At 39.4% G+C, this 15,514-nt stretch overlaps 1 protein-coding gene across 8 annotated transcripts in view; it reads right to left on the bottom strand.

Annotated features, from left to right (window-relative positions):
• Positions 1 to 221: 221 nt before the first annotated feature.
• Positions 222 to 15,514, bottom strand: part of ABCB1LA (ATP-binding cassette, sub-family B (MDR/TAP), member 1-like A) — a 41,882-nt gene continuing 26,589 nt past the window's right edge. For 6 of the 8 annotated variants that reach the window (XM_046938334.1, XM_040695688.2, XM_040695687.2 and 3 more), the window contains 9 exons: positions 15,148 to 15,231; positions 14,046 to 14,249; positions 10,595 to 10,695; positions 9,548 to 9,688; positions 8,096 to 8,252; positions 4,724 to 4,921; positions 2,326 to 2,532; positions 1,304 to 1,450; positions 222 to 582 (listed from right to left, as the gene is read on the bottom strand). In XM_046938334.1, the coding sequence (XP_046794290.1) occupies positions 376 to 582; positions 1,304 to 1,450; positions 2,326 to 2,532; positions 4,724 to 4,921; positions 8,096 to 8,252; positions 9,548 to 9,688; positions 10,595 to 10,695; positions 14,046 to 14,249; positions 15,148 to 15,231 (1,446 nt within the window). In that variant the 3' untranslated portion in view covers positions 222 to 375. Of the gene's footprint in view, positions 583 to 1,303; positions 1,451 to 2,325; positions 2,533 to 4,723; positions 4,922 to 8,095; positions 8,253 to 9,547; positions 9,689 to 10,594; positions 10,696 to 14,045; positions 14,250 to 15,147; positions 15,232 to 15,514 lie in introns of those variants that run through there. The other 2 variants (XM_040695690.2, XR_005857439.2) reach the window with 2 other exon arrangements.

Consider the following 15,514-nt stretch of genomic DNA (forward strand, 5'->3'; position numbering starts at 1 on the left):
ACCTCTGTCCTCAGCCCTTCTCCCTCTTTTTATAGACAGCAGAGCTGAGTGGCAGCAGTGCTCTGTTCAGAGCCCTATGAGACAGAATGTGCTGTCTGCACCCTGAAAGCTGTATTGGGCAGCCTGAGAAATCAGCTGGGCTTTTCATAATCACAGTGTACCTTTAAGTAGAGCAGCTGTAAATTTTTGCACTGATAGAAGAACAATCAAAGAATGTAAGGTTCTTAAATAACTGAGGTACACTTTTTTTATTAGTTGTGGGAATTAAGGAAGCTATTTACAGAGTTTTAACAAAACTAGAAGTACTGAAAGAGTTTCATACAAAATACTGAACCAGCTGTACAGCTGCATCTCAGCAACAGATGCTGCTCATTGTCATACAGTGCGAGGCCCACTTTGAACATTGACCAGCGAGTAGTAGAAGCCTTTTTCAGCCAGGAGCTGCTGGTGAGTCCCTTGCTCTATGACCTTGCCGTTCTGGATCACAGCAATCTTGTCAGCATTCTGGATGGTGGACAGGCGGTGAGCTATCACAATGCAGGTGCGGCCTTCTCTGGCTTTATCCAGTGCTTCCTGGACAATCTGTGCAATGAACAAACCAAAAGGCACATTAGAATCAGGTACAGCTCCTCTTTCCTGCTATGGTGCAGTCTGGGTGTACCTGCTGGGTTATCTGTAGTGGAGTAAGGTGACATTTCTATGGCCTTGAAGGCACTGATATTTGAGATTCCAAATTCAAATTTGTCCTCTAGTGAAAAATTCACACCTGCTGACTGCTGAACTCCCTGTTTGTACAGGAAGGGTGGGCAACACTGGACAAGCAGTATGTTTATAGAAGAAATTTAAATATGTTTGCTCTACGTTGATAATGTATCATTTCTAAAGGTTATGTACACCTTTCCAAATTCCTTTTTCCCCGCACCCTGCCTACTTTCATAGTAACATGCTTCTCCTTTGTGCTGTTGGTCTGTGCCCGAAATGCAGTGAGAACCCGAGGTACTGCTGAAAGCTGCACAGGAGAGGTCAGACCGTCTGTGTGGGGGAGTGAGAACGGGCTGTGGCTGGTCCTCCAACTGCAGGGACACAGCCCAGAGGAGGCTGCTTACAGCTACCTGCAAGCCTCTGTTATTCCACTAGACACATTTTGGCTTGGTATGCATGTAAGGAAAAAATGCAAACATACATAAAATATATATGTACTACATACCAGTTGGAGCTTTAACACAGGGGTGGGAGCATCACCCATGTGTTGGTCACACAGCCAACTTGCAAATTGCAGTTCCAATTTCCAAAGCCAACGTACCTTTTCGCTTTCTGTATCCAGGGCAGAGGTGGCCTCATCCAGCAGCAGGATGCGGGGCTGCCGTATGAGGGCTCGGGCAATAGCGATGCGCTGCTTCTGACCACCAGAGAGCTGAGCTCCTTTGTCTCCCACACGTGTATTGTATTTCTAAATAAAGAAACTAAGCATCAACGTGGATTTGGGCCAGATCCTGTTAGTGTGACACTTCAGCTGTGTTTCCACATAGGGACAATTCTAGGCAGTCCCTTCCCAAGTCACAGGGCAGGTGAGTGTGAGCAGCCCACGTGCAGCACATCTCTCGGTGCCGTCAGCTGCAGTGCACACCCTGTGGTGCTGAGCAGGAGCAGTGCTGTTTGGCTTTCATGAGGGATTGGGGTGAGAGGAGGACTGAGTCACCGCAAACCCAACAGCCTCGGTAACCTGGGCCATCTGCTTGCCTTTCACCACTCCTCTGTAAGAAAAAAACAGCCTGCGAGGCATTGTGAGCGATTGAGGATGAACTGGAAGCCACTCAAACTCAAAACCAAATTCCTATTTAAAGCAAATACAAAGTTTCTCAAGACATTTGATTCCAACTCCGCGCTCCCTTATTGTTGTAGTAGGTGTTTGTTGGAGTTCTTGACTGTCCACTATGTAAACAAATATACATCTTGTGTCTGAGAGATGAGACCATGGCTCCTAAGCCTGTGGGAACTCACTGCTTCAGAAACATTTGTCTCTGTCTCTGCGTTTTCTACAGGAGGAAGGAGACAGACAGGCTTCAGCCTCTGGAGCAGCAGCTGGGAGGCTCTCTGCCTGGGCTCACTGCAGCAGCTGCCCCGTGGGACACCAGCAGGTCTGGGATCTTTCCCCAGCATAATTATTCACCTCTGAAACTGCTTTTCCCTTCAAGGTGCTGCTTAATTTTTGGCAAGAAGACCCACCATACCCAAGACAAAATACACTTACCAGGTATTTCCTTAGAAAAACGTGAATATAGGCACTATTCCCCCATTTGCAAGTTGAAAAGGAGCACTAATTACCTTTGGCAGTGACTCAATGAAGGAATGAATATTGGCTGCTTTTGCTGCACTAACGATTTCCTCATGGGGCACCTCCCGACTGTTGTCCCCATACGCAATATTTTCAGCAATGGTGCAGTCAAACAGGATTGGCTCCTGTGAGACGATGCCAATCTGAGCTCTCAGCCATTGGATATTTAGCGTCTTTGTGTTTCGGCCATCCAGAAGCTAAAAGGTCAGAAAGAAGATATTATGTTCACAGTACTTTATCTGTGGCTTTATTACTATTAATCGTATATTTCAATTTTTTTTTTTTATCTATCTAGCAACACTGCAGCCTTTAGCAGCCAGGGCAACGAGGGCATTTTATGCCTTCAGTGTTGGCTTACGCACTTCCATGGAGCAGCAGAGGTGGGCAGATGAGTGTTAAAGCTTATCTACATTTACAATCAGAATATAATCAGAAATCTCTATAAACCTAGACAAACTCCAGCTGTATGAAAGCCATTTCACTGCTCCCTGCTTGTCTATCACACCATCTAGAAGAGCTGATACGGATCTACTTTAGCTGCCAACATACTATCGCTACTACAGAGATTTGGTACTGCAGTGGTGACAGAAATATCTATTTCAGAAACCAAAAGAAAATCCACACCACATACATAGTGCTTCTGCTCCCTTTATTAGCAGCTTTATCCCATCTCTGTTTTCCTAATCCAGATGTCCTGGCTTCTCAAATGACTTTAATGGGGGACTGTAATGGACACTGAGTCCTAATCCCATAACTGAATATCATCTCTGTGCCTCAGGGAGAAGTCTTCTACCGCCATTTGCTTGTGTAAAATGAGATACGTGTGAAACTCAAAGTGTCTGCACTGGAGCTCCTTCTCTCCTTGTATTGGACTTATCTGGACATCAGTATCCATGGTTCTATGTTTAACTGCCTTTGTTACGGGGATGACTTATTTTGACAAAAACATGGATCCATATTTCTGCTTTATCTTTATGACTTCCATCTAAAGCAGAACTAATGAGTCAGATGCTTTAAGATCCAAGAAGAGACCTTTCAGATTTTGTTTCTTTCCCCCCACATTTTCTCTTTACTCAGTTTGTACCTGATAGACGAAAAAGGATAGACACTGAACTTTATCACAAAGTACTGCTGTCAGGGGAATTGCTGGTGCAGGAAAAACCCAACTGCAGCACTCCAGCAATGAACTAATTAGTCCGGAACTCAACCCTGAGCTGAAAGCAGAGCCTGTCTTAAAATACTCCTCTTCCTGTAGCCAGAGCTACCCAGATCTGACATTAGCGTATCTGTCTTACGTTCAGGACTAGAAGGGTTGTGTACGTGAGCAGCTTTGCAGCCACAGCTTCCTGGACTACAAGAAATCATGGTGCATTGAGGTGACTTACGTACTATTAATAGCAGAAAATGGTTGTGAAAATAATTACTGTCTAGCTATAGCACCAATAAAATCAGAAATTCTTAGCAACTCTCTCAGGGCCTGTGTGTCTTAATGATTTCTTTTTTTAATCGTAATTACCAGGCAGGTAAGAATTGGGAAAGTTTAAGATCTGCTCTTTCCTGCAGATGCCATGCGCATCTGTGCAGCGTCTCTCTGAGGTTGGAGGTGGATAAGTAAATGACCCAGAGTATGTTTATTTGAGATGGTTTCATGAATCTTGAAAACAAGCAGTCAGCCACAGGTTAAACCACATTTTACCAGCAGTGCTACTTTCAGAATGGATCAGCTGTCAAGACGTTTGCTACACGCGTACCTTGGTAAGGGTGGTGATCATAGAAACAAACAGAAATAAGGTGAGAGAGTCTGCTTATGCCCTTTACACTTAGAACAGCCTAAGGCCCTTACAGATTTGCCTTGGTATCCTTTTCTTGTCAGTTTGTTACAGCACACATTCAGCATTAAAAGTGAAAGGAATACAGAGATCTCTTCAGCAAATAGCTCTAGGATACAATATAAAGAAAAGGCTGCTATTACCAATTGGAACCTGCACTCGTCTGTCTGAAAACATTTCCAGCAATTTCCAACAATTAGTCTGGACTGGGACAAAACTGAACCTCCATGATACTGATTCTGGCTCTGGTCGGGCCATTGTAACAACTTCTCTCCACTGGACCTCGTTCTAGCAACTCGAAACAGCACAGGAAATCTAGAAATTTTACTTTCCTTCTGCTTTCATTGTGATTGCATAAAGAATACTGAAAATCCACGTGCTCTTGCCTTTAATTAAAAATATATATATATCAAAAATCATATTAGAAACACCAACAGAAGCGAGCAGTTATACTAGCCAATACTTAAGGAGATTTAGAAGCAAAAGTAACAAATAAATTACCTGAGAATTCATTAAACACGTATCACGCACAGCCTACACTTCCACAGGGAACACTTACCACTTCACCGCTGAGCGGGTCATAGAATCTCTCAAGCAGCTGAACAACAGTGCTCTTTCCACAGCCACTGCTACCAACAAGGGCCAGAGTTTGTCCTTTTTCTACTTCAATGTTCAAGCCTTGCAGCACTTTGACCTCTGGGCGGGTTGGGTACTTAAATGCCACGTCTTTGAACGTGATGTTTCCACCAAACATTTTCTGATTGAAATGGTAGAAATAGATGAGGTGTTTTTAGGATAATCTAATGTAAAAACCTACAGTGTAACAGATCATAAAAGTCTACGAAAAGCATTCCTAGAAGAGATCAGTGGGAGGTTTTCCAGTGAATCAGACCTTTCTTTTCTCCATAGAAATTAATATGCAATGAGAAGCTGTTACAAAAAGACAAATTGTCTCCTAAATATTCTACTCTGCAAGTATATTTTAATTGAAATTCGATTCCATAAGCACAATCATGCTACTTAAATATTTATTTCCAATTAACTTACTATAAAATAGGTATTTGTGATATGGATGTTGCCCATGCAAGAAGTAATTTAGTTAATGTAAATAATTATATATAAAAAGAAAACATATACAGATGCAAGTGACCAATTAACACTTCAGCTTAAATTTATATTTCATAAGACATCATCACTAGTCTCATCTAAAACACACATGTATATAAATGCAAGTGTGTATATATAAATATATATGCATGTATGTGCATAAAGGCTGCTCCAAAAGTAATGCCTTCTGTTTCATTATGTTGGCCGGTGATGTCAGAGGCAGATTTTGATGGTGTATGCAAATAGAAGTTGAACCTACCCACCAATATCCCATTACATTTTGTTGCTGTGTGACAGATGGCAGCAGAGGGGCAGGCTGACAAAATGGCACCTGACACATAAAGCAAAGATGTGGAACTGAATTCCTCCATGCAGGAAAAAATTGCCCCCATTGACATTTATCAACGCTTGCTGAAACATTTCTGGAGACCAAACAGTGGATGTGAGCACAGTGAGACAGTGGGTGGTACGTTTTAACAGTGATGTTTTAACAACTATGTGAAAGATAAGCCACCTTCTGGCCATGCACAGTTTCCACACCACCAAATGAAGAGTCTCAATTCACACAAGCCAGCAGATTATGAGCAGCAGAACACATACAGAGCTGAATACTGGCTTCAATGTGATGGAAATGATGGTGACAATGTTGGAATGCCACAAAGTTTGTGCCAGGTGGGTCCCACAGATGTTCACATAGGAATAAAATGAACACTGTATGCAAGTTTGTCAGAACCTATTGAACCATTACAAGGCTGAAGGTGACAGTTTCCTGGATCACGTATTACCAGTGATTAGACACAGTTGTCACCACTATGAGGCAGAGTCAAAACCGCAGTCTATGGAGTGGCAACATGTGAATTCCCCATTGAAGAAAAAGTTCAAGATGCAGTCCTCAGTGAGTAAAGTGATGCACAGTCTTTCTTTTGGGATAGGAAAGGGGGGATCCTACTGGATTTTCTGGAGCCAGAACAGAGCATCAACTCTGACCACAACACTGTGATGATGACTAAACTGAAGGCTTGAAGTCCCAGAGTCAGGCCAGAGAAGAAGATGGCCTCTCTTCTCTTGCAACACAAAAACTCCAGGCCCCATACCCATTTGAAGACAGCGGAGCACATTGCTGATCTTGGCTGGACTGTCCTACAACACTCACCATATAGTTTGAATTTGGCGCCTACTGACTTCCATCTGTTTGAGAAAATGGGCAGCATGGGGAACATTTTCTTAACAACAGTGCCATCATAGCAGCTGTGAAACAGTGGATCACTTCCACCAGTGCAGATTTTTTAAGAGTGCAGCATTCAGATTCTTCCTTACTGCTGGCAAAAAATACCTAGATAATGGTGATGACTATATTGAAAAATAGCTTTTTATATGTACATATATAAATGTAGGTGTAATGTGATGGAAAGTGCAGCAACAACAGCAGAGCAGTAAGGTCCCATGTTGCAGCAATGAGGGTTTGCTCAAATGCAAGAGCTGTGAGCACAGCAACAAAGCAAAGAATCCGCTTACCTTCAGAAGGCCTCAGGTATGCAGGGATTTCCAAAAAAATACCCTTTCCTCCACTGCCAACCCTTGAATGAGGGCTGGGAAGGGGTGCAGCCAGGATCCACCCCTTCCCATCACTCAGGTACATTGCATACACCTGAGCTCCTGTGGGTTGGCCCTGCCTTCCCACCAGGTGCTCAATCACTGGATCAAGCTGTGACAGCATTTTCATTACAGTAGGTGACTCCAAAAGTAACGCCTCCTATTTATCTTATTTCCATGGAAACTACAACAGATACTAAGAGCACGATAACATTATTTGATTGAACACATTTTCAGCTACAAAATACTATTTTTCAACACAGTCACCACCATTAGTTATGCATTTTCACTAGTGATGAGGAGCCTCCATACTGTGCTCATAAAAATCGTCATTGCTTTCCGGAACAGAGTTTGTCTTTCACATTGCAGTTGCCACTGCTGAAAGGCACCATCCACCACCTCACTGTGCTCACATCAACTGTTTGATCTCCATAAACATTCAACAGGATTCAAGGAATGTCAATGGGTGAAATTTTTTTCGGCATGGAGGAGCTCAGTTTCACACTTTTGCTTCATATTCACTTCCGTGCCACGCTCCATTTTGTCAGACTGCCACTCTGCTGCCATCCGCCACATGGCAACAAAATGTAGCAGGATACTGGCAGGAAGGTTCAACCTGTACTGCCATACCACCACCATCTGCCTCTGACATCACAGGCCAATGCCATGAAATAGGAAGCATTACGCTTAGAGTAGCGCTTGTATGTATATGTATACACAGTACCTTGTTTTTATGACGTATATGTGATCGTTTTCTGGTACATTCTATCCTTTTCATTACATGAAAGGCCACATATACCATATGTTCATATACATTGTTGGTTATCAAAATATATGACAATCTATTATGGACAATCTGCAAATTAGTTAGGCCTCAAAAGTCAGTGGTAAATATCAGAGGCCTATTCATAGGTTCAAGATCCATGTTTAGGTAGCTTCAGACAAGGAAGGCTTTAAAAACTGTCTCTGTTGCATTAATCCTATTCTCAGTGCATCTTCAAGGTGTTTCATCAAGGGGCAGATGAGGCTGGGAGGATGGTAGGTGATGATATAACAAAACTTAAGCCCGAGTTTGGTTGAATGACTCAGATGTGAATGAGCTCACACTGTACTTGTTCTTAGTGGCTTTGGTGTGAACGACAGGAAAAAAAAAAGCACTTGAAGGCTTGAAAAAGGCTTGAAATAAAGTAGTGGTGCATGATATGCTGTGCATAACACCATGTTTACTCACAGGTTTCTCCCCTTCCTCACTGTAGCTGTCTATTAGTGGTACTCTTTCAAACAGCAGAAACAAGTGAGCAGCTGACATCTTGGCTTTGGCATAGTCTGGAGTGAAGGAAGTGCTTTGTCCTAATGCCATTGCACCAAATACAATAGCTGAAAACACTCTGTAAAAATAAACAAGAGAAAAATATGTTGATAGAGTTACGGGCACAAAAAGCTTGTATGGCCAGAGTAGGGTCTTCAGACAAATAAATACTCCTTAATAAGGGTGAGAGAGGGTAAAAACTTGAGAATTTTTCCTTCACTGAGAAAATCCATAGTTTCTTTTTAGGGAGGACAGTAGCTTCCCATACTTGCCCACTCAAGTGGATTTATTAGAAATTGATGTTTTGCTTTCTGTTTCTATTCTCAATGCATGAGATGTGGTAGAATGTTGTTGTTCCTTGCAGTTCAGTTTCCTCATCTATAAAACTGTAGTTATTAACTATGGAGGTTTACAGAGAAATTTGTGACTCAACATTTCTTCCTCACACAGTTCAGTCCTTGAGTTCAGGAACAAAAGGCAAAGGGGCAAAGCATGCAAGCATGAAATCTGGATTCACCAATGAGCAGTACAAGAACAGGTACACAAGGAGGGATTCACATGAGTGCATAGTGAAAGGGAGGCTAATGCTTGTACATGAGAAAGTGTTGCTGTAATCAGGATAAGATGGAGGTATAGCTTGAGAAAGTGTTGCAGTAATCAGCGTAAGATGAACGTTGAGCTTCAGTAGTAATTTTTGCCAGGCAAGAGTGTGGCAAGTACTAAAACAAAGCATGGGATGTGCATGGGAGACAACGTGACTATTGACAAATATAGATAGGAATTTCATCTGCTGGGAGTTGAAGGAAGACTTGGTTAGATGTTAGAGGGAGGGAGGTAGGAAGGAAAAAGACTGGAAAGATGCCAGCTGATAGAAGCAATAGCATCAGTTCACTGCTAGCACTTGAAGAAGCTTTTTCCAACTTGTACTTAGGCATGTTTTAGAATGGGCATTTGTTGAATCTTTCTCCTGCTCTCTACCTCTCTTGCCCCAGGGCTCATAATTTCCTCACTTTTGTTGCACTCATTACTTGCTCTGCTTATCTTTTAATCTTGCCCACCTACGCTCTCTACAGCTAGGCCATGTGATTCTGTTGCTAAAGAAAACTTGTTGGTCATGAAAACAAGGGACGGCTTTGCCTTGCCTAACATCATTTTGCCTTCCTGTGTAACGTGATCACGAGAAAAAAAGTATACAGTCTAAAAGTGACACATTTTGGATTTGTTGCAATGTGAGAAAGGAGGGGGAGTGTAAGGATGGAAGTATTTAGCTGGTTGTTTTTTTCAGTTGTATATGCCATGATTTCATGATACCTATAGGAAAATCAAACACATTTTCCCACGTGGACCCAAAAGAACCTAAGAGGAAATACTTACAGAAGCACATCTTTAAACCGCATGTGTCCATTTTTCACTAGATATGCACCAAACCTAAAACATCCAGCATAAGTGAAGTACATAATAGCTTGTGTGAAGGCAAAAGTAAATCCAAAGATATGTGCTTTTTTAATGGAATTTCTGTAATGGAAAAAAGATATTATCAGAATTTTATTGTACACTCAGTTGTAGCAACCAAGAATGTGAAGAGTGTTGTATAACTCAGAGGAATCCACAAGTCTTTATTAGCGTAAAGTAAAATACCTCCCGTTCTCAATCCTAACCTAAAACATTATCATTTCTGATTTCTTTCTGCCTGCAGAAACTCATGACAATATTGGTACAAAAGAAAAAATTACACAATATTTTGAGCATGCACAGTTGGTATTGTTTTCACTGCATGCATTCAATAAAACAATGTAAAAAATAATAATACAGGTGCAATTTAAAGATTCACCTAACAGATGAGAAAAATCATCAAGAAATTTAGAATTTCTACAGAGCGGAAACTACTTCAACAGAACAAATCTTTGTGCTTTATCTTACGTTGAACCAGAAGTCTTAACGTAGGTTGTGACATTCATGAGGTTTCACATGATCTGCAACAGTACTTTGATAAAATATCAGAGTGTGCAAATAACTGAACTGCTGTGCAGCTCTGGCACTCTGGTTCCCTGCTGGGAAAACCCCATTGATTTTAATGGGGATCTTACCTAAACCTACAGGCAAAACCTGACTTTTGGTTTGTTATGCAATGTATTTACTCAGAATGAAGGCCTCATTCTTATTAGAAATATTAAAGGTTTGCATTTCAAGAATTACGGCAGCTAATAACCCTATTATCAGGGTTCAAGAAAATTGTCATTTAATCAAAGACTGCCAGCTTGAACAGGAAGATAATTGGCATTTTCCATGTTCAAGCTGAGTTTGGAATTAAAAACTTTATGATGGGTTGATAGAAAATAAATGTGTTTCAGCTGATTGTGATTTGTGCTAATTTTGAAAAGAAATATTTTAATACCTTCTTTCCAAGAAGCTTTTCATTACCTGTATGACACTTGCAAGTTTTGTCCATACATATACTCAAATTTTCTTTCCTGAGTCAAAGCAACAACTGTTCGAATATTTTCTATGGCTTCAGAAGCAACCTGTAATATCAGAAAAACAAGATTATATGGAAATGTTTAAGCCGAATTTGAAAAACAAAATTTAGAATGACTGTGATAGAAGTGACAGACCATATCTACAGTACTGTTGAAAGTGCATGACTGCAATGTTTGTAGATATGCTTCTGATAAATAAAATCCAACAAGCATGTATTATAGCAGTGAAGTTGAGACAGCATACATTTTAGTACAGGCCAGCAATGGGAGCTTACTTTGCAGCAGGCTTATGCAACTGCTATCCAGATTTAATTGCTGTTAGTACCCAGTCTGGCTAAACTGAACAAGCCTCCATCACCTTCAAATGGATTTGGTCACAAATTTTGATCTCACCCTGAAAGAAACAACCTTTCCCAGGTTGCATTCCCCGCATTTTTGCAATACCAGAAGTCTTTCAAAAACAGGAGAAAATCAAATCTACTGCAGATTCATAAAAATATAAAATATATATTTTCCTGGCCCATAAGACAGTTTGGCAGCTAATTCTTATTAATTTTATATCTGCAAATCTTCCCATTTTGTCATAGAAAAGACAAATAATAGGTGTAGACATTTCCAAACTGATTAATGATGTTATGTACCTGAACTTGACTGAAAACAAGTGGAAGTTCAGATCTTCATTTTCTTAATACTCCCCTAGTATAAAGGGGAATTACTTGCAGTTAATTAATATCAGCAAATGCTTTCATACAGACAATTTATTCAGGCTTAGTCAACAATTCAGCAAATAAAAAATTGAAATGTAAAACACATTGGAATGTGTTTTTGTTAAGTATATTCATAAAGCACTATACTCTCTCCAGCTCATAATTTTGTTCCAATGTACTGTTTCATAAGAAAGAAAAAAAAAAAAACCAAAACAAAAACAATCCTTATTTTCTCTCTAGAAAGTCATCTAGGACTTACGCTCATCTTTTTATGTACTATCTCCAGTCTGAGATTTGTACGCTGTAAAATCCCACTACCTCTGCAGAAGCTCTCTGCCCTAACCCTAAAACTAACTCAATCCCAATCCTAAACCAACCCTAGCCTTAAACCAACTCTAACTCAACCCTAACCCTATACCAATCCTATCTCTAACCCTAATCCTAACCCCAACCCTGACTCCATGTCATATGCTTTTCTTTTGTATAAATAGAGATAATTGGTTCCATTATATGTGTATGAATAACTCTCCTGCTGATGAGGAAAGAATGAATATTGCTTCTTTACTACCTATCTATCAAAGTAGTTTATTTCTGTCTCTGATGTGTGAAGATGCCACTTCTTCCTTGACATTTTTCCAGGAAGAAGCTTTCTTCTAAGGAGATTTTTACCTAGCGCCAAAATAGATGTGTGGTACTTCTTTTCCTTCTCATTTGCTTGATATATTGAAAATGAAACATTTTGCTGATTTGCTGTGGGAATAAATACGCTTTAAATTTTGCCAGAAACTGTGGAGCTGAAAAAAATTATTTAAGTTTATGTAGGCTGTCAAAGGCAGGTATTCAGGTCATCACCTAACAATCATGTAACAGTTCTTGCAAATAGTCTCTAAGGCAGTTGGCATGCAACAGTGATAAGCAGCTGTAATCAACCTGACTGTGAAATAACTTTAAAATATTCCAGTGCGTAAGAGAGCATAAGGTTACTTGTTTGGCAAGACTTTATGAGTAATCAGTGACATCATTTTGAGTTTCTTCTTGATTGTCCTACCAAGTAAAGAAAAATTAGCGGTTGTTGTTCTTTTTTTTTTTTTTCCTCAGTGTATATATTGTTTTAAAAATAAATACCTTTTAAGTTCATGTTTTAATGTGTAACAGAGTATCTCTAGGCTTGTGAATTATCAGCCCTTACTGCAAAGGTAAATAATAGCAGGGAAGCAAATATCACTTTCAATCTTTGACTCAGTAAGAAAAAGGAAAAGCTTTGCAACTCACAACACAAGAGCTGAACTCCATTTTAATCGTACTTAGGCACTTAGCAACCCCTTTCTTAGACATTACTTCTACATAGTAAGTAGAATAAATGTTTAGACCATCTCTAAGTCAGAAACCCAACAGATTAAGTAACATCAGTGACAAGATACTGAAATAATTAAATTACATGGAGATATCTAAGCCATTTGTGTGTAAATAGTAAACCATTTTAGTTTACTATTTACTATTTTTTTATTTTTTTACTATTTATTATAGTAAAACTCCCTTACAAAGACTGACACTATTTTCTTCATGTCGTTATTTCTGTTAATAACTATTTTATAGAAGGTAGATTGAAATTATGCTCAGCCAGTTTAAATATGCTTGGAATCTGAAAAGATTTACAGTTGTCTCTCTAAGAACCTATATTGAACATGCTTTTCTTCAGAGCATAAACATATGGCATTGGGTTGCTTCTATATTTCTTTATCAGCTCACAGACTTTTCTGACTTTTATTTATGGATCCTGCATTACCTTCTCTTGACTTTTCCCAGCTACTGTATACTGTAATTTGTAGCAAAAGTTCATATGAAATACATATTTATATGGCCTTGAAATCAACATGCTTCTTAAAGAATCTTTTTAAAAATAATTCTTTTGATTGTAATCAAGATACAATATAACTACGGGTTGCTTCTTCAGCTGTGTATAATAATCACATCATGAACTAGAAAAAAGTAAAGAAAAAGGACATACAGCTAACTAATGGTTAAAATTGCTATCAACGTTCTGTGTCTCTCTCCAGATCACAGAATCATAGAATGGCTTGGTTGGAAGAGACCCCAAGGATCATCAAGCTCCATTCCCTCTGCCACATGCAGGGCCACCAACCTCCAGAACTGGGAGTAGACCAGGTTGTCCAGGGCTCCATCCAACCTGGTCTTGAACACCTTCAGGGATGAGGCATCCACAGCCTCTCTGGGCAGCCTGTGCCAGCACCTCACCACACTCTCTGTGAAGAACTTCCCCATTATATCCAATTAAACCTTCCCTCCTTGAGCTTAAAACCATTCTTCCTTGTCCTGTCACTGTCTACCCTTGTAAAAGGTGATTCCCCTCCTGTTTATAATCCCCTTTTAAATACTGGAAGGCTGAAATGAGGTCCCCTCTCAGCCTTCTCTTAATGCAAAAATTGCACTGGATTCGAAGGAATACTCCTTTGCAAGACCTTGCTTGTTAAATTTGAGTTGCACTTAACATTTAACTCATGTTTTCAATTTTCAGCTTCATATTTTCTGTATCACCATTTTGTCAGTACAACAATGCAGACTGACTTTGAGAAAAAGTGTATTATTTATCCAACACCAATATCCCTATAATTATCACTATGTAGTACAATATAAAAATAGATATTAAAAAAACAGCACTGAACCCACCTTTCCTAGGGTTTCTAGTTCCTTTTTATCTTTTTTTGCATGTCCAGCAAGCATCTTCATTTGAATCATTCCTGTAATAGCAATAATTGGCACAATGGCTAAAAGCAGAAGAGTCAACTGCCAGCCATAGATCAATGACAAAACAATCCCTGTCCCAAGATTAGCTATATTTTGGGCAACTAATGCCAGTCTGGAACCTGTAGCCTGAAAAAGAACAAAATCATTATTACAATGGCTTTATTTTGAAGCTATACAAAATATTTGTCAACTAGGTAACTGTGATTTATTTACATCTAAATTACATCTAAATAAATAAGATGTGATTTATTTACATTTAAAGTACTTAATTTGTTTTTAAATAGTTTGCAAAACTGAATGATTTATCTTATCTGTTTGAAAACTATTCAAGTATACAGATCGTTCCCCCAATTCCTCTGCCCCACTCTTGGTCCTGTTTCTATCTCCTCACTCAGACTTACAGCCCTCATTTTCATGTTTTGCTCAAGAAAAAACAATATTTCATAACTCTCATTGCCTTTTGTACATGGAGTCTGAAATGATCATTTCTTAAACTTTTAAACTTTCCACTTGAACAACACACAGTGATGCAATGACAACAATCCTTATTTAGAGGTGTATTTTTATGTATTTTGTTGAGCTGGGCATTTAGTATGGAAACGTGATGCTGTTTAGACATCTAAACAGGTTGGATAAATAAATGAATGCCTTGGATGGCTCATTTATACCGGTGTTAACAGGACTGAACATTAGTATGAACTTAATCTTTACCATATTATCATACTGCAAAGATATCTATCCATCTACCTTAACTATTGCTATGATATTAAATTTTTGTGTGACACCAAACATAGAATCATAGAATCCTTAGAGTGGGAAGGGACCTTTGATGGCCATCCAGTCCAACTCCCCTGCAATGAACAGGGATGCCACAGCTAGATGGTTGCCCAAAATATCCCAAACACTTTTTAATTAAATAAGAGTTTCCAGGAGAGAATAGTGAGCAGGATTTCTACCAATTGTATCCAGTCTGTAACTTAGTCTATGCTAAATCGGGTATGAAAAATGCCAGTGCATTACTTACTCCTTTCACTTGTGAGGCATCATTAGCAAGTCTTGTAATTAATTCTCCAGTGCTATTTTTAGGCTCATCAAACCAGCTGATCTCCTATGATATGAAATACACTTATTATGATCTTAAAAAAATAAGTATCTGCATCACTTAATTAGGCTACTTAAGATAACTTAATCACTTTGGCTTATGACTGGATGACACGTGATAGGGTGTTCTAGGTTCACTTTAGGTGCAGCTATAAATTCAGTAGACTTAAAGGCTCAGTAAAGTTACAGGATCTCCAAACTCAAAGCTAGGCTAACAATCTATATATGCTTTTTGTAAGAACATAAACATTACCACATTATTTCATAATAAACACAGTTTTACAAGATAT

This window comes from Gallus gallus, chromosome 2 (genome assembly GCF_016699485.2).
Source record: "Gallus gallus isolate bGalGal1 chromosome 2, bGalGal1.mat.broiler.GRCg7b, whole genome shotgun sequence".
Lineage (NCBI taxonomy): Eukaryota > Metazoa > Chordata > Aves > Galliformes > Phasianidae > Gallus > Gallus gallus.